Source organism: Empidonax traillii, unplaced genomic scaffold (assembly GCF_003031625.1).
Source record: "Empidonax traillii isolate 1590-97213 ecotype Southwest subspecies unplaced genomic scaffold, ASM303162v1 scaffold7:size3022706, whole genome shotgun sequence".
NCBI classification, from domain to species: Eukaryota; Metazoa; Chordata; class Aves; order Passeriformes; family Tyrannidae; genus Empidonax; species Empidonax traillii.
This window is the reverse complement of record NW_020955200.1, coordinates 2,980,743-3,003,648: the sequence shown is the minus strand read 5'-3', so window position 1 is coordinate 3,003,648 and position 22,906 is coordinate 2,980,743. Positions and strand designations below refer to the sequence as shown.

General features: G+C 34.6%; 1 protein-coding gene across 1 annotated transcript in view; it reads left to right on the top strand.

Moving 5' to 3' along the window:
• The window catches only part of ALDH1A1 (aldehyde dehydrogenase 1 family member A1), a 50,656-nt gene that overhangs the window by 4,167 nt on the left and 23,583 nt on the right, over positions 1-22,906 (top strand). Inside the window, exons 2-4 of the mRNA XM_027882045.1 lie at positions 12,122-12,193; positions 12,492-12,610; positions 19,881-19,985. Coding sequence (XP_027737846.1) covers positions 12,122-12,193; positions 12,492-12,610; positions 19,881-19,985 — 296 coding nt within the window. The remainder of the gene's footprint in view (positions 1-12,121; positions 12,194-12,491; positions 12,611-19,880; positions 19,986-22,906) is intronic.

The following is a 22,906-nucleotide window of genomic DNA, read 5'->3' as shown; positions in this document are numbered from 1 at the left end:
TGACATTCTTGATTTTTGTGTTTTGAATTTTAAAACTTTTTTTCCAAAACAAATTGTCATGACTGATTTTGAGAAATATTCTCTGTGGTCTTTGTATAAAATTAACTATGAAATACTGAACAAAAGTACATAGCCCTAAGAATATATTGTCAGTGTGTATTATCTAAGAAATTCTACACTTCAGTTCATGATGGAATTACAGATTGGATAGGACAAAAGTGAATAGATTTGAAATGCCATATCAAAAATTCACTCTTTTTAACTTTTAGCAGTTGTCACAGAGGTGGCATGGCAAGAAAGCTATTTCTCTATATTCATTAAAAAAAGTTAGATTTGATGTTGACTTGTATTTAAATGCACTATTTGTACAACTGTAGCTTCACTAAACCAGACATTATAGTCTAACAGAATAAAGTGTTCATATTATTTTCCTTTACGTGCCATCACAAAGAGAAGAAATGGCAAAATAAATCATGAGAAAAATACTGTCAACAAGTTTTGTACTTTTTCTTCCAGAACTTCTTACACTGCTGTCTACGATTAAATATTTTAATTGTATTATTTGAACTGAAAATGCAGTTCTTCAAACACTGAACATTTATGAATTTTGAGTACTAAATGTATTGCTAAATTTATAGCATACAATGACAACTTACTAATCTTCTTTTGACTTAATATGAACTTACATGACTTTTCCAGTTAGTTAAACCTACTCTCATCTTGCAGTTGTTCTTCCTCTTCATTGCAATTTACAGCACTTGAATCTCATGTAATTTCTCCTCAGAGAACAGATATTCTGCAGTTTTTCTTAGAACAATCCTGAGTAGAAACATATTTTTCTTTGCTTTTTGCAGAAATACGACAATATTCTTTTCCATCATTAAGTGTTCTTTACAATGCAGAATATTTTGCAAATGTATGTATAGATAGGTTTGAGTTTCTAAAACTTACAGTGGTGAAAGATATTAGACAACAACACACAGGTACAGCACAATTATTGTGACTACATTTTTAATTACTTTTTTTTTAAATTTGATTTCTGACAAGATTTTTTCTGATTCAGTTTGCTACTGATGAAATACTAAAAAAAGGAAGTTAGTCTTGTGAAAAACAGACAACAAACAAAAACAGAGGGTAGACTCCATCAGTGCAACAATTACTTGTGAGAGAAGAGCAAAACAGAACATATTACAGTGCACTGAGTATCTAGCTGTCAACTTTACCACTTACACCCATAGTGTATTGCAGTGATTTAAAACAAGACAGAGGGAAAGGAGATCTATTAAAGAGCTGTGAAAGAGAAAGTGAGAAGTTTCAGTGTTAGAAAAGACAGTGAGAGCCCCTGTATGCCCCTAACTACTGCGATTAACTGATCAGAATACAATATTTTTTAAAATGCATTTGCTGCAAGTTGAACTCCAGCTTCCAGGAATTGATACATTTTACAGGTGTTTTGAGAACATTTCTCCTCAAAAGACACATTGGAGAGGTATGGATGATTATCCACTGGAAAAAAAACCCAGTAATTGTCTGGTTGTGCTCTCACTGAGGTGGCCAAAGGAGGATTGCGCCATCATTAACGTATAAAGGGAAAATGTTCAGAAAGCAAACTATGAAACCAAAGATTCCTACTGACATCTTTCCTAATAAGTTTGCTTACATTCTCTCAGCTTCTCAGCTTGTGTAGTTCAATATATAAAATTCTCTTTTATTCTAAGTCATATCTTAGCCCACAGTAGCTAAATCTTCATCTGTCAAAGCTTTATTTACTTTAATTACTGTTTTAAGTTTTAGCTTGTATGTAGAGTGGCAATTCCTCCTTTCTGTGCTACTTCTCTCTTCAATCTGTCTTATTTTTTACCTTTTGGTTAGGTAAAAGTTTTCATACTTGCGTATGTCAAATTAACACAAAATTGCTGATGAAATTTTGAGAAAACATCAGAATTTTATTGTTTGGAGATGAAATTTAAAATCTTTCTTGGTAGTGATAGCAAAGAAATAGTTTGAGGCAAACTTTATCCTCAGCATTATGTTGGTTATATTAGTTAAGTCATGTTGGTTGTGAAAGACTAAATACTGTCTTTACTGTCTGCAGAACATCTCTATCAGTGGATTTTGGCAAACTAAACAAGAAAGTGCAGCAGATTTATACACTTTATAGAGAAAGTGTATAAATCAAACCAGATTTATAACTTTAGCTATATGCCACTTATTTTTCAGAGAAAAATTGTAAGGAATAAACAGTAACTCTGCTTTCAACCATTGTATCCTGCCTTTGACTTATTTTTGGCCCTGCTTCCTCCAGAATGTGCCGATCAACAAAGCAAATTTCAGCTTATTAATATCATTATCACCCCAGAGTACAGCTATCATCCAGGCAGTATATAATTCGAACAACTTTTACAGTACATAGTATAATTATTGTGCATAAAACCTAACATACTCACTACCAAAGCAATATGTCAGAGAATATGTATTTCATAGGAATAAGAAACCTTAATATTCTCAGCTTTCCTAGTTTTCCTTACCCAAAGTGGTAGAAAAAAGAAGATTTTAACCCAATGGTGTAGTTAAACTGAAATAGATCTCATTTTATATTAAAACTTTCAAAATATATAGGATTCTTCAGAGTTTTTCTTTAAAGGTCTGAATGTGTTTCTTGGGACCATTTGGCGGCAGCAGCCATATAATGTTACACACAAATTTTGTAAAAAGGGGGTTTATTTACATTCTTATTTATATAGATTACCAGGGGCCTAGATCCACAAATCATCACAGCATCAGCCTAATGTTACACAATATCAAATAAGATGAAAAGCAATCTGAGAGTCTAAGGTTTAATATGTTTACGGAAAGAGAAGCAGAACATATCCCATATGTCTTGGAACAAAAAAAAAAAAAAATAGAAAACAACCCCTTCCCCTCCCCCCCCAAAAAAAAACAAAAACAAACAAACAAAAAACAAAACAACAACAAAACCAAAACAAACCAAAAAAAAACACCGAACAAACAAAAAATCAAAAAAGTCATCAAAATTTAAAAAAAAAAAAAAAATTAAAAATTGCTACTTCTGTTTTCTTAGAAATTTGTAACAAACAGAAAATTTTTACAGGCACTTTCTCCACCTCTGAATCGTAACACACATTATATTGGACTACAATATTCCCATTTCAAACATCCTTGCTCCTTCTTTTTCTAATTTTCTTCTTAGAAGAGATGTGAAATGGCTTTACTGAAGCAAACCCAAAAGTGTATCTAGTTCTATCTGTATGTATATACAGATAAATACATTTGTATGTATATACAAATGCACACACATTTAGAATATCCACAAAATATACTTCTAATTTTAGATGAAAAGTGCATGTTACACACCTCATATCAGGAACACAGTTTTCACTGTAAGCTTGGCTCCTTCCAGGATCTTTTGCATTTCACTACTTTTGCATTTGTAAATCTCCTGGCTAACACATTACTGTAACAAAGCATAAGATTTCTTCCCAGAGTCCATGTTATTGATCTGATTTTCCTGTACTAGGATGTTATCTATTTTCCATTCTGAAATGAGTTCAAGGGATCATACAGAAATTACTAATATAATTCAAATTTGTCACATCTCATATTCTTTTTTAAATTCAATTATTTAGCTAAATGGTACACAGAACTGAAAACTACTCCTTCATAAGATTCACAAGCCAATGGGAAAACTTTTGATAGCATTCAGTGGAAGCTAGACTAATCACATAATTTATGATTCATATAATTATCACATAATTTAAAATTTATAATTTAAATCATAGCCAAGCATTTTAGCTTTTAATTCTCACTTACTGTGATGCTAATGAGTACAGTACCACAATATTTCTACCAAAAGCCACATGAGAATTGGATTATAACCATGACAAAATAGAGAAACACAGGAATTACAAATTATAAGCTAATGTGGTCAATTCACTACATCTAAACTTGAAATTAATATTTAAATTTCAGTCCAAGGAATAATGTCAGTTTTACTAATTGTCTTAAAGGGAGAGCAGATTCTGTCAGCTGGAAAACAGATACTCTTCAAAATATGCTGCAAAAGTCTTATTCTGTATTGAAATTTGTATCCTGAGCCCTACTGCCCCAGACCAGAGATGCACAGATCTACAAACTGGTTAAAGTTCACTTTTCATCAGAAACTCCAACCTCTGACAGGATCCATAGAAACTTCTCTGAAATTTGCAAACAAAGACTGGTCTTGCTCCATGTTATTTGTTTGTTTGTTTAAGTCAAAATAAACAGTTGGGAAACAGAGGAGTTAGAAATCCATCAAAATCCTCCATTGATGTTATAATACAAGAGAAGTAATTGAGTGTTACAGTCATTCTGGAAATGCTGCACGATGAATCACTGTGCCAAGTTTTTTTTATTTCTAGTAAGTCACTTTTATACCACAAATACAGCTGTTTCTTAGCATTTCTCATTACACTTCAAGTGTCATAAAGGGGACTTTTGCCCTCAAGATTATTTGTCAGCTGCATGATTTCTAGCCAGCCCTGTAGGAACTTTCTGGAAATAATAGCGGTAAAAGCAAGATGAGGTGGGGGGGACACAGGATGACACAAATAAATCATTATGGGTTTCATACTATACTTGTATCAGTCCAATTGCAACTTCAGTACACATCCTTTTGATGCTTTCTATATATTGCAAATTTTAAACGCTGTAGCACTTTACTACCTTGATGTATGGAAAAGACACTCATCTTGAGTACAAAGATTTGTGCTGTAGCAGTCCTCCACTTTACACTGTAACAATAAGGCTTACTGTGTTTTAGACAAAACGCTTTTACATCTGCAGTTATGAACCCCTGGCTTTCACAAACATCATTTTATAGTTGCTTTTTGCTTTTTTTTTGTTTTATAGAACCTCAGCTTCCTCACGTTTTTCAGTGGTTTGGGGGGGTTATTTCACCATGGAGACCTCAGGACCCAATATATCCTATACAAAAAACCACAGAAAATAAATCTTTCAAAACCACTGTTATGATTATGCTGATTGTTAATATAAGATACTAACATTAAGACTAATAAAAAACAGTGTAAGGAAATTAAGACATATGCATATTAAATATATCTTTGACTTTTTTTTTTTCATTTTAGCTGTAACTTTTTTAATTGCTCTTCAAAATTTTAAAGTAGAAAGGGTTATTTTGAGATTTTCATAACTGAAGAACACAGTTAGTACACACATGCTTAAAAAGCTAGCAATTATGTAAAATCAGTTGAGGCCATCTAAAACTTGGCTTTGAAACAAGGTTCGTGGAGGAAATGCTGAAAATTACTTAGCAGTAATTGCTCATAACAATGCAAGTTAATAAGTAATGTTGGGTCTGATTCTGATCTAGCCCTGACCAGTTTTACACTTGCACTCTAATGATTTGCATCAAATTATTCATGAAGTTCACTGATAAGAGCTTTTATCTGTTACCTGTGCCACAAAATCTTTCTCCTTATTCATAATCAGTTATTTGAGGAACCTTTAAACTATTCCATTACTTATTACTTTCTCCCTCATTTGAACTATGAACTGAAAAAAAAAAAGAGATAAAAAATAATTTAATTTTTAACAGGAAAAACAGCAATAAATTTTTTCTGACTCACAAAAATATATTCTAAATATAAGTCATTCTATGCTGAAAGTGTAGTCAATAAAATTGTATTCATTTATTAACTAATGCATTGTTGTGATAATGAAAAGCTCTCATTTTCATAGACTAGATATACTCTCCAGTTTTCTTGAAGAAGTGTTGCAAAAAAAATATAAATGTTCATTAATTTTCAGCAAATAGTTAGAAAAACAGTAGACCTTTATTAATGTTTTAATTAAATAACATTCTCTTGACAAGAAAATTATTATAACCTAAGTGAAAAACTTATACATTTCCAGTTGTTAACTTATTAATTGACTCCTTCTATGACTTTATGACAAATATTTGATGTCATGATTGAATAATATATAATAATTAGTAGAGTAGGAAGAATTCTATTGATATAAGTAAAATACAATTGCTTATGTTCCCTGTTTTAGCACAAATGTAGACACAGACCTTTACAAGTCAGGTACGCTGTTTTATAGCTCTTACCCCATTTTTGTGAGAATTTCTTTCTTCTCCAGGGATGCAGATGCCTTTTGGATGCATCAGACTATAATGAGTTCTCTTTAGTTGTTTCTGTTCTATTGCCTTCTTCACAGAAAGTATTATCTTTTTCAGTTTTTTTCTGATTTTTTGGTGTTAAACTGAAGAAAATAAAAAAACAATTACCAGTTATTTTAATTTAAGGAAACAAAATATATAGTACATGCTACCAAATATTCCTGTAAATTTTAGGAAATTATGTAACAATTAAAAAGATAGTCTTCTGATGCATATTACAAAGAATGTTGCTTCTTGTGCCTTAAATGTGTTCTATAGCTAAATGTTTTTAAAAATGGTGTAGTAATTCCTGAATCACTACTCTCTCTCTCATTGTTCCACAATATATCCAGTTCCTTTTATTTTTTCAATGATTTTGTGGTTGCAATTTAGTCATTATTTTATGTGGAAATTGTCCTATATACAAAAATAAAACATCTGCTTCCATAATCAATACACATTATGATTCATGCTACAGAAAATATAGACTACACTGAGTAGGTGCCTAAGTAGTAGAAAGAGAAATAAGTATTCAAAAGATGTATTTATCATCATAGAACCATAGAATGGTTTGGGTTGGAAAGAACCTTCAATATCATCTGAGTCCAACCCTCCTGTCCATGGACAGAGTTGGAACTACCCTCCACTAGACCAGGTTTTGCAGAGCCTTAGCCAACCTGTCCTTGAATACTTCCAGGGATCCATAACTTCCAGGGGCATCCACAACTTCTCTGGACAACCTGTTCCGGTGCTTCCCCAACCTCATAGGGAAGAATTTCTCCCTCATATCTAATCTAAAGCTGCTATCTTTCAGTTAGAGCCATTACCTCTTGTCTTGTCGCTACACGTCCTCATAAAAAGTCACTCTTCCAGTTTTCTCATGGCAGTCCACCTTTAGGTACTGGAATACTTCCGTAAGGTCTCCCCAGAGCCTTCCCTTCTTCAGGTTGAACAACCTCAACAGGTGGTCCAGCTCTGTGAGCATCTTTCTGGACTTGTTCCAACAGGTCCATGTTCTTTTTGTGGTGGAGGCCCCAAAGCTGGATGCAACACTCCAGGTGGGGTATCATGAGAGCAGAGCAGAGAGGCAGAATCACTTTCCTTAACCTGCTGCCTCGTTTCTATTTGTGCAGCCTATGATACTTCTAACTTCCTGGGGCTGCCAGAGCACATTACCAAGACTGCTGACCTTCTCATCCACCAATACCCCGATGTCCTTCTCCTTGGGGCTACTCTCAATCCATTCTTTTTCCAGCCTATACTCGTGCTTTGGGTTACCCCAATCTAGGTGCAGGATCTTGCACTTTATCCTTTGAACTTCATGGTGCTCACACAGACCCGTGTCCCAAGCCTTTTCATGTCCCTCTGGATGTCACCCCTGCCCTCCAAAGTGTTGACTGTAACACACAGCTTGGTGCCATCATCAGACTTGCTGAGGGAGTTGCACTCAATCCCACTGTACATTTAACTGAAAAAGATGTTAAACAACACTTGTCCCAATAATTTATTTACACTCCAGAAACATTATTATATAGTTCATAAATGATAGCTAGCAAGATGTCTCCCGGTGGTGGGTGAAAAAAATAAAGTGAAAGCCATCTCACACATCAGTACCTATCTCTAGTAAGGTATTTGTATCAAAGGTGGATAAATTGTCTTCTTTTATAGCCACCAATAATAATTATTCACACATTGCATACTGTTCAGATTACTAGCATCCTGAGCTACTTTATATGCTTGCTTTGGAATGAACAGATTTGTGCTTCAAAATATTTGTACTTCCTACCACTGATTACAGAGAGTTGCTATATACATAGCTCAGAGATAGATAGCTGTATCGCTGTGATGTAAATCTGTTGAAGTGTGTCCCATTCCATTGAGCTAATTGTGATATATCATGTTGTTTCATCCAAACAAAATCAAAGAGTGGAAATATTTTCTAAAGGAAGTTTTTGACTGATTTTCTTCAGTGAACTATCATACAGGTGAAGAGAGAGTTTTTGGTACGTGTATGGAATCAGAAGAAAAGATCTTGCTCCTCTAACAGGTTGGGGTCTGTATGAATGAAAAAGACATCCAGCTGTGGTCACACATGCTTCAGTGTAGAAGAGAGGAAACACTTATCTGTGCCTTGCTGCAGCAAGAGTATCTTGGACAACAGTATTATTACTTATGGATTCAGCAGAGAACAGGCCTCATGACAGCATCCATTGTCAGCCCAAGCACTGATAGCAAGAGGTTATTCATGTTATCATATTCATGCTATCATGTCTTTGATACCAAGCTTACAAAATCAGTAACACTAGTTTTTATACTTCTTGCACTGTCTCTGCCCTCATTGCAGTGAACAAACGGAAGTTAAACCTGGCCATTACTGGAACAAAGGTGTTTGTATGAATTGCCAAAGAGTAGTTAGTGTTATGACGTGTCTGTGGAGGTCTTATAGAATCACAGAATCATAGAATATGCTGAGTTGGAAGGGACCTATCAGGATCATTGAATACAGCTCCTGGCCCTGCATAGGACACCCCAAGAATCACACCATGTGCCTGAGAGCACTGTCCGAATGCTTCTTGAACTGACAGGCTTGGTGCTGTGATTACTTCTCTGTTTCAGTGCTCAATCACCTTCTGTGGGGAAAAGCCTTTTGCTGATATCTAACGTAAATCTCCCTTGACTCAGCTTCATGCCTTGTCAGTGAGTCCTCTCACTGGTCAGGAGTGGAGAGAAGGAAGAGAGGGAAGAATATTCTAACACATTTCTTCATAGACTGTTATCATTCATGTAGCAAAAAGGGAAAGAATTTTCAGTAACTGAGTTTAAATTTCAAACTCAAATAAACAGTTACGCATCTGTCAGCTGCCTCACTGCAGGATTTTATAGGTCACTGAAATTGTATAATAGCTGAAGAACTGCTGATTGTGGTCAGAGATACCTGTAATTATATAAAAGGAACAATTCGATTTTCAGAAATGCAAGATAATCAGTGTTCTGCAGAAGCTAAAGGAATTTGTTCAGTAGCCTTGAAGATCTTGTCGTTTTGATTTCAGTAATTCACAATTAGAATTATTAGAACTTGCACACCCCACCATCTCTGGACTCTAAATTTATATGGACAAAAGTGGCAAAAACTCCAGTTCTGCCTAGTTTCTGATGTGTCTGCCTTTCCACAACACACTAAACAGTGGCTACTGTTTCTGCTCTACTGCGATTAATGAATGCAAGAAGGAAGATTAACAAAACCAATAAAGCATTTCAGAGTGAGAGTTCATGGATTTCACAAATCTCGGTGATTTCCACTTTTAAAACATATTTTGGTCCTTTTGACACTTAGGTCTTCCACTCTTGACTTAATGCCAAATGATCTGCTTGTAGCACTGAATAACTCCCTATCTTAACTACATCTATAGTCTGAATTTGGAAAAAGTTGTTGAGATAATCAGGATTTTCAGTATCAGTGATATTATCTAAATAGAGATTTTTCAAAGGTTTTTTTTTTAATGATAAACTTTTATAAATTGTAAGCACGTACTTAAGTATTAAAGATTCATTCTAAATTCAGCACAGATGATGCAATACAGCTACTACTTAGTGGAGTGTAACAGCCTATTCTGTGCAACTCTTGTTCCAGAGAACTTTGGACAACAGTGCGTTGAGTCATCATGGAAGATTACTTAACTTCAGTGCTTTGAATTGCACATCATTATAAAGGTGAAATGTGAAATGATAGTGATTTAGGATGGAGGAAAAAAAGTCACATAATAAAAAAACAGCAGGAAGCTTTAATAAACAAGAACATGGTATATGAGGAAAATTAAATAATTTCTACACTAGGTTAAAAGTATTTCTAAGCTGAAAATAAATAGGAAAGTTATTGGAGATAGGATTAGGATGAATGTGAACAGCTTGATTAAGCAATAGTTTCCTAGAGAAAGGGAGGAAAATCAATCAGAGAAGGTAAAGGGTTTATTGGCATTCCTGGTAATGCCTGGAGTAAGTATCAACAGATAAAGTCCAAGAAAAGGGCAACTGGATTGCTCAAGATATAAGTAAGCTTTTGAAGAGACAAGATTTCTTCAACAATATACAAAGTCTATAGAGAAAAGGGAGGACACACAGGAAGAATAGTAGTGAAGATGACTCATGAAATCCAAGGGTGAAAGACTGAAACAAAAGAAAAAAACAGAGGGCAAATTATGTGTTAAATTAATAAATGGTGTGGAAAATAAAACAATGATTACCAGCATATTTGGAAAAGTTGAAACTTTTTACCCATCTTTAAGAAGAGTTCAAGCAGTCCTTACAGACATGGAAAGATGATAAATGCTATCATTTTCCAAAGCAGTTATCATAATTCACTTCTAGTTTGAGTATTTTTTTAAAAAAATCAGGAATGCTGTGGTGCATAAATATGAGAATGCATTTAGAACACCATCGCTTGGGAGAAAGATTTTTTGCTTTACTTGAAGGAAGATAAATCCACTGACCTCTATTTTGCAGCTCCAGTTAGGCAAATCTGAGCAATTGGCATTTGAATCAACTAGAGACAAACTCTTCGTGGCTAATGGAGACAAGAGTGCCGGGAAGGTTATTAAAGTAGACATTAGTGTCTAAACCCAAAAATTACACGGAAAATTAAAAGATTAAAAAAAGAATTACTACTTGAGGATAGAACTGAGAAGTTATATTCCAAATAAAAATAAATAAACCCTATTTAGATATTCTGGGTTTTGCATGAAATTCAAAGACATTATCTAAGGCAGGCAAACACCGTAACCCAAAATGTTAAGGTCTGAAGGTACTGTTCACAAAACCTTAAAGTATACTGCTCTCTGCTTGGATGTCTTAAGCCAGACAGCTAAGGCAGAAGAGCTGAAGGATGCATGCAAAAGTAAGTAATAAGCAGGTAACCTTGGATACCAGGGTATTTCGGCAGTGAGAATGGATCCCCTTCATTTACATGACAGGGGGAATGGCTGAAACTTAAGTCCACACAGCTGTTTACATCTCACTGAGAGAAGACTATTGTGAGAGTAGACTTCTTTCTCACCCAGATATAACTTGAACTTTTCTAAACTTCAGAAATTCTTGGTCAAACCATATGCCCAAACACAAAAATCATCCATAATAATTATGGTATACTCTTTAATTCAGAAAGTGTGTGAAATATAATTAATGTATGGGAAGATTAATCTTGTAATATATCCATCTCATCTGTCAAAGGCCAGATGGTGTAGACGATGCCTGATAGGAGTTAAATGTGTGCAGTGAGTTTTACAAGCATCTGTGTAGTTTCAGTGAAGGCAGTAAGATAATTTCTCTCTATTTCTATGGCATTAATCCACAGTACATATACCAGAAGCCTAGCATAGAAAAACAAGGTCTGAGAGACCACTAAGCAGAAAAGGTAGGGCTCAATGAAGAAAGGTGTTTCTTGTGCCTTATAAAATGATTTGCCTGTAAAAGAGATAGATACCTGTCTCATTAAATAATCAGAACAGGACATTTATGCACCATTGGGTTTCACCCTGTGTAGAAAAGTCTTGTCTATTGAACAATTTGTTTTGAACTCAGTTATTCCAAAAGACACTCTGGTAAAAATTTTGTCCTTAAATTTGTGGTGCTATCTGGAAAAAAAATAGTAAACTTTTGCTCAGTTCTGCCCACAGAAAAAAATTTCTGGATTGATCTTTTTTTTCTTACCTTAACATTTCTTGAAAAATATGTGAAGGATTTTGTATCACCACAGTCTTCCCTTATCTCTATATTCTACACAACAGACAGTAATTACTGTACTTTTAATGTACTCTGAACATATAAAAATGTCACTTAAGGTGGCTTGTTTTTAATGAATGCTTTCTAGCTCTGCTAATTATTCTCATCAGCTCTCCAGTGAGAAGGGCTTAGTTTCCAGAGCTAACAAGTCTGTCTTTACCTTCAGAGCTGCCTTCAAGTACGTGAAGAACTTTACTTCAAATCTGGTGACCTGCCTGCTGAGAGAAAGCAATTTTACAGGTAAGATGAGGAGTCCTAAAACTCTGTTCCCCCATAAGGAATTCGTAGTGTCTGTCTAAGCAGATTGTTTCAGCAGTATTTGATTCATCGAAGTCTCAGCTCAGTGCAAAGGCTGTTGCTTTGGTCATAAAAATAAGCAGTGTCATTTTCCCTTTGCAATGAATTCTTTCATCCAATCATATTCCTGTATGCAAATATACCATAGCTGGTTCAGATAAAAAGCACAAATAAAGCTAGGGGCTCAGTCAGGACAAAAATCACTGCACTTCCTTTATACCTCATTTCACCTGTGTTTCAGTAATATCCTCAAACTTCTCAACTGAAAACATGAAGAAACAAAGTTCAGACAGCAATTCTGCTTCAGTTATGCCAGCGCTGCCAGAACCAATCAAAGATCTGAAAATTAAGTACACCAAGGTTAGTAACATTTGCACTTCTTAATCTTTCTTATGCATTCATCTCAGACAGTAGAATGTGCTCCATTTAAACTTATATAAACTATGGAAGCCACTCTAAATCAGTGCTTGAACTGTTTATTCTGACCAAGTTCTGATTTTACACATATTAGCAATTGATGTTCAGTGATCCTTTTAACATAAGTTAAAGCACCTAATTGTGTACAAATGATATCATCTTTTCATATTTCATTTAGGATGCGTGTTGCTTTTCTCCTGAAACAAACTTTCTGCAGTGGTTTCTCAGAAAGTATAAATGGAGCAAAGAAGGAAAAGTTTATACTATTATATTATTTTTCAGAAGAATGAGAGCAAATTAAAATGTTAGCATATTGCATCGTGTTATGACCAGATTTAAATAATTATACCTAATAGGATTATGTTGAAAGCAATGTGTGAAAATGAAACTAAAATAAAAATCATTCTGCTCTCATATTTAGCTTAGAGATAATGAACCTGTCTTTCAGCTTAAACAAGTAGATATCAATGAAATCTACCAACATTAACTACTCAATATTACCATAAATTTTGAAGTAATTCTTCTCCATACACATTTAGAAATATACAGATAAAGAATGTTATCCAGACTTGTGTTTCCAACTTGAAAACACTGTTTACCTGTTTTATACCATATATCATAAAACACAGATATCTCCTAGAACTTTCAAAAAAAGTGTTGGTAGAGATTATTGAAACTCTGCTCTCTGAAACATTTAGGCAGAACAATTGATCAGAAAGGAGTTCTTATCTTTGGACACTCCTTGGTCACTGTTCTTTTCTTTTTTTCTCGATACTGTTGAAAGGGAAATAATATTATTTGCTAGAGCCACTGCTTATTTTCTTTTCCAAAAGAAAGGTATTCAGCAATCATCTAAATTAGTTCTTTTGAATTACATTCTATCCTGTTTTTTTAATGGCAAAAATCAAGCAGATTTCAATGCATGTCTTTCTTGAATAAATCACACAGGACATTACTTTGTAAATATTTAACAGACTAGGAAAGCTGTGGAGTTCTGCCATGTGATAGCCCGCTACTGCTCTTCCTGTCTCAAAAAAAAAAAAAAAAAAAAAAAAAAAAAAAAAAAAAAAAAAAAAAAAAAAAAAAAAAAAAAAAGCTTTTTACTGTTTGATTTTTTTCCAAAAGAAGACAGCTAATATGAGCAAAACACCAACTGATGTAACTGAATATTCAAGACATGAATTCCTGTAAATATTTCCATCCTTATAAAATATTTCACGAGTAAAAATCTATTCTGTTAATATAAAAAGCAACCATAAGACAGCCAGCCAAGACAAAAGTCTATAGTTTGTAATGTGTAATCAAGGGGAGTGTCACATACCAAATGCTTCTATTGCCTTGACAGTAAAGTTGTATAGAATTTGTATCTGTGCAGAAATGCAATATGCTGATTTGCAAAATCCAACACACCCTTGTGGAGGTTTGATCTTTGCAATGTTTTCCTCCTCTCTTCAAATGTCATATAGGATTGTCTGAAAGCCACAGCAGTCTACTGAGAGACAGAGATTTGGGATAATAGAAATGTTGCCCAGTATCCAGCTCTCATCTCACAATTTAATAAAGCTTTTCCACTCTTGCCTTCTTACCCATCCTGTCCCTCTCCTATTACAGGAGTTAGAACGTGGGAGGTGGGGGACTACTTACATTGGAGAGATTAAGACAAGGGAATTCCTAATTACTGCTGATGTATTACCCTTTTCTGTCTGAAGCAAGTAGGACTGGATATTTCATTTCTGTAAACTCCAATTTTGCTTTTCCTACCATTACACAATATCAACAGCTCACTGCATGAGGATCTGAAGAGAGGTCTTTAGAAGATGTTCAAGGACTTTCCTCTTTACTTAACACTCTCTCTGTTTTATTTTCTATGAGAGAGATAATTTGAGACCTTTCACAGAATTCAATTTACTAAGTATTTCCATATACCTATGGATTTATAGGTAGGTATAGCTACATTTCAGATTAATTCCTTTTCATATATAATATGCAGTTGTATAACACTTAACACTCTTCAGGGAGTTGACTTTCAACCATCAAATGGAAGTATTTTAAACACTAAAATTGGCTTGGGTTTTGAACCCAAAAGTGTTCTTGAATTGCTTTCATATCTGAATCTCCGTTAAAGATATTCCCATGAACTGAATAAGTTTTGGTAGCTAGTTAAAAACGTAATGGTAAATATTTTACTTAGTCAACACTGAAGAATTAGACAATGATTGTGTGACAAATGCTTTCTGTCATGATGCTTTCACATACCCTAAGCCCTGTGGTGCTCCTTTAATCAGAGAAACTCAGATTAGTTAATTATTAGGTTGTCAAATTACACAAGGGGGAGAAATGGCTGAACATTCTCTCACTAAGCTGCTTGGTGGCATATCAGAAAGTATGGAAGGTTAAGCCACTGAATAAAGAAAATTATAGCTGAGCATCAATATCTTGCATCATTAGCTTCACAAACAAAGATGAGGCATAAAAGCACAAAAATATAATTAGAATATCTGGGGAAAGGTAATGAGCTAGAAAGGTACTACAGATACTCACATTTTTTCAGATCAACTGGCTTTGTGGACACAAAGCCCCCCACTGACAAATAAAAAAATTTACATAAGTACTGAACAGAAAGAGTGTGTTCTCTGATTGTTAGTTCATTGCAGCAGTAAAATTTAATTCCTATATTAATAATAGCATACAATTCCAAAGGAGGGGAAAACAGTTACTTGAAATATTAACCACACATAAGGTTCTTGCAAGGAAAAACTTGGGGGGGGGGGAAGATTTCACAGCTAGTATTCTATACTGACATATTTGCTTAAAGTTAAAAGTTCATTCTTCAGTAGTTCCTTGAATAATGCCACATATTTATTGCTTAAAGTATATAGTGAGACTCCATGATGTATTGTGAGACTAGTAAGTTAGAACTTACAACACTTGAAATGTGCCTCCTCTTGGGAAGAGGTCTCTAGACCTCTTTAAGGTCTAGATGTATCTGTAAAACTTACTGCCAAGTAAATTTTGTTGTATTACAGTACTCAAGAATATCTGAATGTCGTACTCTATAAGAGCAGGTATGTATAACTACCAGCAGTTATTCAACTCTGTGCATCAAATCCCCTTAGTGGTGCTGAGCTGCCTCTGTCATGCATCCAAACTCAGCCCTGATGTCTCTTCACTGTTCCTGACCTGTAAAAAAATGCTGTTGGTGTAATTCTCTGGTTTATAGTCTGCATTAGAAAGCTTATGAGGATCTGAAGAGAGGTCTTTAGAAGAGGAGTAGCTGTTAAAATCTGTTTGTCCCTTTTATCTCCATAGAAACAGTCAACAGGGCTCATTTGGAAAGTATTGAGAAGAAAAACTTTATTATAGCAAGGGGCAGGTTTATGGGCAAAAGAGGTTTTGCTTTTTGTTGTACAATAAGTTTGGAAGACTTTCTGATGTCTAAATAGAAGATAGCTTAGACATTTAAGTTCATATTTACAAAGCTATCCTTAATATCTAATTTAGGTGTAGTCTACATTTTAGTTGGTTCTATTTCATTTCTTTACTACATCTCTGTACTTTGAATTATAATTTTTAACAATAATAGTGAATGACACCAAAGTTCTTCCCTAGAAAAGAATAAGTTTATAGACAGATGCTGAATATGGGATCTTTGCTATAGCAGAAATTAAGTATTTTCTTCTTTAAACTGCCCTTTAAGTCATTTTGCAGAAGCACTGAAGCCTGGATCCATGTACAGACTTTACACAATATTGAAACCACAAAAAAAGGGTATTCTTACTCTAAGGAAGATCAAGCAAAAAGTTATGTTTCATGAGGTGATGATGCCTAATGTAAGGGCCCTAAAATCTATTTCAGCAGAGCTGTAGTGTGGTCCATCTGAAACAAAGCTGTACAGAGTCAGCATGAGCTTCACTCGTGCAGCACAGACACAAATATGACACTTCCCATCTAGCAGACACTTTATATTATGCAGTCACAATCTTTTCAAAATACTCCAGGACTGAAGGAGAAGAAACCAATGAGAATACAGAAAAAAAAGGCAAAGTGCAGGTCTTGTCTCCCCGTTCTCTGCTCAGGTCACTTGAATGATGAAATCAACTGGTCAGAAATATTGTAGTCTTGCAGGTTATTTCAACCCCCAGTGATGAATGGTGTTAGATCATCTGAGCTGAAATCAATTGTTTCAGAGAAACAAGATTTTACAACACTCTCTCACTGCGAAATAAAGACAGTCAGAGGGGTTTGACTGCCTGTTTCTGGGCTCTATTTGAAATACTAAGCTTCAGCAGTGTACAGTCTCGCTTATAGGAAATGTGTATTTCCAGTTCTACTGCAAAGAAATCTGAAAGTCTTTAGTACTTTGAGTCATTGCAATAAAAATAAATCTCTCCTAAAATTCCAGTGAAGTAACACTTACAAAACACCTGCAACAACATTTCTAATTCCTTGCAAACAAATTTGTAGCCCTAAACCTCATGGACCATAGTCAGTCATCACAGATAAAGCCCTGCACAGCATTTGCCACAGAGGGGTAGGTCCTGTGCACTTATTTTTGCCTAGCTGTCAGACTTCTGACTGACTGACAAAACACTGTAACCTATTGCAAGATGATCCCAAATATATTTTTTCACAGTCAAGGTTGCTGTTAGATGCTGCTATTAGCAGGTACTTTGACGTTGTTTGGATTTAGAGATCCATATTGTATTTGTTTGTAGCAAATACTCCACAGCATTTAGTGAGCATGGCTGCATGCACATTTATGAGTACAGCTGCCTCCAATGTATTTATACAGCTTAATCATAGAGTTTTGACTTTTTCTTTCTATTTTCTGTCTTTCAGACCTGCATTTACAAGCCTGCTATCTAGCTTACGAAAGACATCTGGATAGTTTGATTTATACAGCCCTGATACAATGATGTTTATATATTTAATATAGTGAAGTTATGTTTTAAACAGAAATGGTATTAGAAACATCAATAAGAGATAAATTCTAAACTAATATTATGGGTGATATTGGTTCATGCAATAGATGAAATATTTAAACAAACACTTCAAAAATTTCCAAAAATGGTATGTTTTGCTATTATTCCTTTCATGGACCCATATGAATTTAGCATACTGTAACATCACATCAGTGTTATGTTAATATTTACCTTTTACTTTGTCTCTTTTCTTGGCAGTATATCTAGATGGGGGGTGGGGTAGGGGGGGTGCAAATTAACCATTTAGCTGCTATCTTTGTTCTTTCACCACAGCCACAATTTTGTGTGGATATTCTTATAACCCGCTTCATCACTTGTCTGAAATTTCCAGGGACTTTCCACGGATTGATAGTTTTTGTTAAATCAGGAGTTTGCTGGTCAGTCCTGATGGTCAGACATTACAATGCCAGTGAATAAGGTGCCCACATAGAGACAATCTGAAACATACAGGAATATATTAATAGCAAATTGTTGCCATATTCATTCATGGAAATATAGTGTTTTATTGATCTTGATCCTTATTCACAAACTATTCCCTAACTATCAACTACCACTCAGAGTAAGCAATTTCAATGCTATGAGAAAAAATCTATTTCCTGAAATTAGACACATTTTCATAACATGTGTGGTTGTGGTGGAAGGGTTTAGTTCCCAGGTCTATGTGACAGAAAGTATTTATCCTGTAGTTCTGGTGTCTTGACTTTGTCTGCCTCGAAGTATTTTCTGTTTTTTCCATTTCAATTTTCCTGTTCTATAAGTAGCAACACTGAGTCCTTAATCCTAATGGAAAGGAAACAGGAATCACATCTTTTCTGCTAGCTGTCTCAATGGCTAAGCTCCAGTGACTAAAGGTGAGGCAAGACACCTTAACTATAAAGAGAGGTACAGTTTGAGCTCAAAATACCTGGTGCAGTCAGTCAGAGTCTGACACAGTCTCAGTGAGTATGATCAAGACCTTACATGTCCACCAGCAATGCAGGGTCTTTGGGAGAGAGTTAGAAGGGAGAGCACCAGCCCACCAGCACATGGAAGGTGGGCTCAGGCATTGGGAGGGTAGTTCAGTGTGGGACCCCACTTCATCACTGACCCAGAGATCACAGAGATTATCAGGCAGAGAAGGACTGGTAGTTAACATCAGACTGTATACCTTATCATGTTCACTTCAACAAGCAACCTACATAATACTTCTTAGCAACACAGCCTCCTCTTTTCAGCCTGTGCATTTATCATGTCTTCCCAAAAAGCCTTTCCTGTCTTAGCCTGTTTCAAGGCTAACCTACAGTCTGAAAAATTTGACCCACTCTGACAACTTTACCAACACGACCTCACACATGGCTCTAGAGTAGTACAGATCTTGTGCATCCACATGTAAGACCCAGGTTCTATTTTGCATTTGTGAACAGAGGCAAGTACCTCAAATTTCACCCAGAAGTCCTCACACATGTCCTAAGCATCCAGAACCATATGGATGCAATTCTGTGCAATGTGCTCTAGGATAATCCTGCTTGAGCTGAGACGTTGGACCATATAGTTCCACTGTTGTTCCTTCCTTATTCATTCTGTGATTCTGTGATTCATTCAATTGACTATGGTGAGGGTTTTTCAGTCCAGCTTCGATGTCAGAAAACCATGCTGTTGGTGTTGTTTGTTTAGGGCTTCTGATCTGGTTTGGTTTAGTTTTGGTTGGGATTTTCTTTTCTTTGGCAGGAGAGAGTGAATTAAAAATCAAAGCAAACCTAAATACAACAATGCTGTCCAAGATACTTCTAATTTAAGGTATTATACTCACTAAACCCAAGGACTGGGTTTACTTCTGTAAGACTGTGTAACAAGAAAGCCCTCCATTGTTACCAACCCTGCGAGAACAGGAAACCCAGGTAGTTTTAGGTAGGTCATTTAGGGATGTACCTCCCTTGCACATCACAGATTTCAGTTTGAGAGGGGAAGGACCCCTTTGTAAAGGCATATTTTTATAATATGAAACAAAGCAAAAATATAATGTAGAGAAAGTTTGCCTCTTCAAAAGAAGGCAATTTTAAAAGGCTGATCCCTTATGTTTACACGTGATTACTCATCTTTTCAGAATTATTTAGAAACAGCTAATTATTTTTAGTTCAGGTCTCTATCAGGCAGCTATCAGGTATGAAAGATGGGTTCATTCACTGGTGTAGATGACAGACAACAGCTATATATGTGTTACTAATATGGTTGCACTCCTTCTTCCCCTGCAGATATTTATAAACAACGAGTGGCATGATTCAATCAGTGGTAAAAAATTTGCAGTCTTTAACCCTGCAAATGAAGAGAAAATCTGTGAGGTTGAAGAAGGCGACAAGGTAAAGCTTCTTTCTTGCTCTTAATTCTAACTTTAAATTTACTTCTTCATCTTAAAAGTAGGAAGGCAAGCAGCCATCTCTGTGATGTAACCACCTTAGGGATGTACCTACTTCATCTTATATACTTTCTTCTGCAAAATAATTCATAGCGCTTTTTTTTTTTTTTTTTTTTTTTTTTTTTTTTTTTTTTTTTTTTTTTTTTTTTTTTTTTTTTTTTTTTTTTTTTTTTTTTTTTTTTTTTTTTTAAGTAAGCCATAATATTTTTTGTAAAGAGACACTGAAAAACTGGATCCTTACCTTAGGATCTTACTCATATAAGAAAAGTTCTAAAAAAATATTTTTTGCTAATTTGTCTTACTAATATTATCAATTCTTTTTTATCAATTCTTTTTCCTATCAGTGATCTGTCATATTTAAAAACTTAATTGTGTGTTTTTGTTTTTTTTTTCTTGCTCTTCCTTACTCAGTAATGTAACCTGTTCATTACACATTTACATAAGATTTTCCATTATAGATAATATGAAGAGGGCAAATATTTTTAATTTCCCACACATACTCTGTGAAGATAATTATTACCATCAGCATTTATATGAATATGTCTTCTCAGTATTGTCCTCCTCAAATATTTTATTTGGAAAAATATCTTGGAATATGATCCTAAAAAAGACTGAAGTTGAAGGTAGCCTATCAAGCAGTCACTAATTCTACCAAAAATTATCTACTTAAAACATATTCAACCAATGAACTTAAGCAGAGGACTAAAACACTTGTTGAAAACTGTAAACAAACTTTTTTTACATATATTTATGAGATTCCTTAGTGGAAAATTACAGATCGATGCCAGAAATAAAAAATATAATGAAAATCTAAGTGCTAAGCTCTTATATTTTGTTATATTATATGCTTTTCTCATGAAAAGGATTTGGCTAGTGCTACTATACCATTTAAATGTAAGTTATCAAGCTGGGAGAAGGACAGGCAATGTTTTAAAAATGCTGACCTTTTTTTTTTATAAACTGAGAAAGCAAATATGAGAAGTGAAGGTTCCATTTCCAGTTCAAAGATGAGTGTAGCTGGAAATGAAATTGTTTTTATAGTTACTGATTTGGGACTTACACATATTTATTTCACTTTTTACACTTTCCCCCTAAAAGTCAATTTTTTATAACCAAAAGTGAGAAAATTTTTTCACATTTCTCAAAAAATGGTATGTTATTTCAGTCAATAAATATCCATACCTACAATCTTTTGTATACAAGCATTTTTTTAACTGAGCAGCCAAATATTCATTAAACACCTTTTCATCCAGGAGAACTACTCTAAAATTTATAAGCTCTTTATCTGTGTTATAGGCTCACCAAACATTTATTGCCAATATAGTAAGCATGGGCTCTTTCAGAGTGCTTTAATTTACTGCACAAAGATTCAGTCTGAAATGAAATTCTCTTTTGAGAAATACATTCAGAATCGTTTGCTCATTAGGTCTTAGTTATTTTGGTCCATAATTTCACTATGAATCTCCTAAGAAACTGTATCTCTAAGGCTGTCTAGCACATGGGCAATAGTTACCACAGACTTCTAAGATGATCATGATGAAGACATATTTTAATTTCTTTTTTAGAAAAAGATGGCTGAGAAAGTATGTTTTTAATTATTTTGTACATCTAACTGGGAGTTTTTTCAAAGGTCTTGCTTTTGTCCTGCTTACCTGTATATAGTGCTGAGACACTGGTATTTGATCATCCTCAAATTAAATTACTCATGACTTGCAACTGTTCAGTTACCACACAAAAATTTTTGTAGTTTCCTTTCCTTACCAGCACTCCAGCAACTCATTAAATAAAGAGATAATACTATTCAGCAATCAGGTTTGCTTTCCCTTCAATAATTTTGCAAACTAATGTGTGATGACAACTGCTATTAACTAAATTACCAAGTGAATTGTACAAATCTAGTAAATTACACGGCCATTATGAACCTAATATGTTAGAACCTAGACTTCCAATAATGAGTCAAAAGATATTAGGCATTTAATTTGTGTGTACAATAGGGTTGACAAAGGTCTGTCCCATTCCTTGTAGTGGTGTTTTTAAAAAAATGAGGAGATTACAAAGCACAGACATTTATGTGGGTGGGAACTGTTTCCTTTCAGTTTGACGGTGCTTTCAAACTGCGTTCCTAATCCTAAAGGCTCCTAGTAATAATAAAACAGCTCAACAAATGGTCAGTGTACGTAAAGTAAATGTAAAAAAGTCTAAACTGGCCCAGAAAAAAGTGTATATGCATAGTGTAGATTTATGTATCTGACTTAAATTTCATACTGTTGAAGAACAATAATTTTTTTTATTACTTTTACTTCATGGCCCTTTAAAACCTTTTTCCTACTTCTCTTGGTTTTAATTATTTCTGCACTTCCAGTAGAAAGAACATATGGTACTGTAGTTTTAATTTACATCATTTGTACCAGTACTACTTTTGTTTCCTCCTTGCCCTTTTCCAGGAAAGGAGTAAAGCCATACCCCTACAAGACATATTGCAAAGCTGTAGAATATTTATGACAGGGTTCCCAGACAGTGATGATGTATTTGACAACATTCTGAAGATCGGAAAGAAAAGCAATTCCTCTTAAACTGGTAGATTTTAGCTACCTGATGTAGGTAACTGTTCAATATGATCCTACAGTAATGGCTATACTACTTCTATAGTTCCTTACCATCTTTTCCCAAATTTCCTGGAAAAAAATTTGGTAAGTTATGTGGGCCTTCTGCTTAACAAGTCTGTGCTGGGCTTTCTAAGCCACTAACCCACCTCACTCACAGCTTTTAAAAATTTGTTCCTGGCTACCAACACCAGTTAAAGATTTAAGATCTGGTTCATGTTTAATGATTTTGATGTCAACTCAGTCAACTTTGCTGACTTAG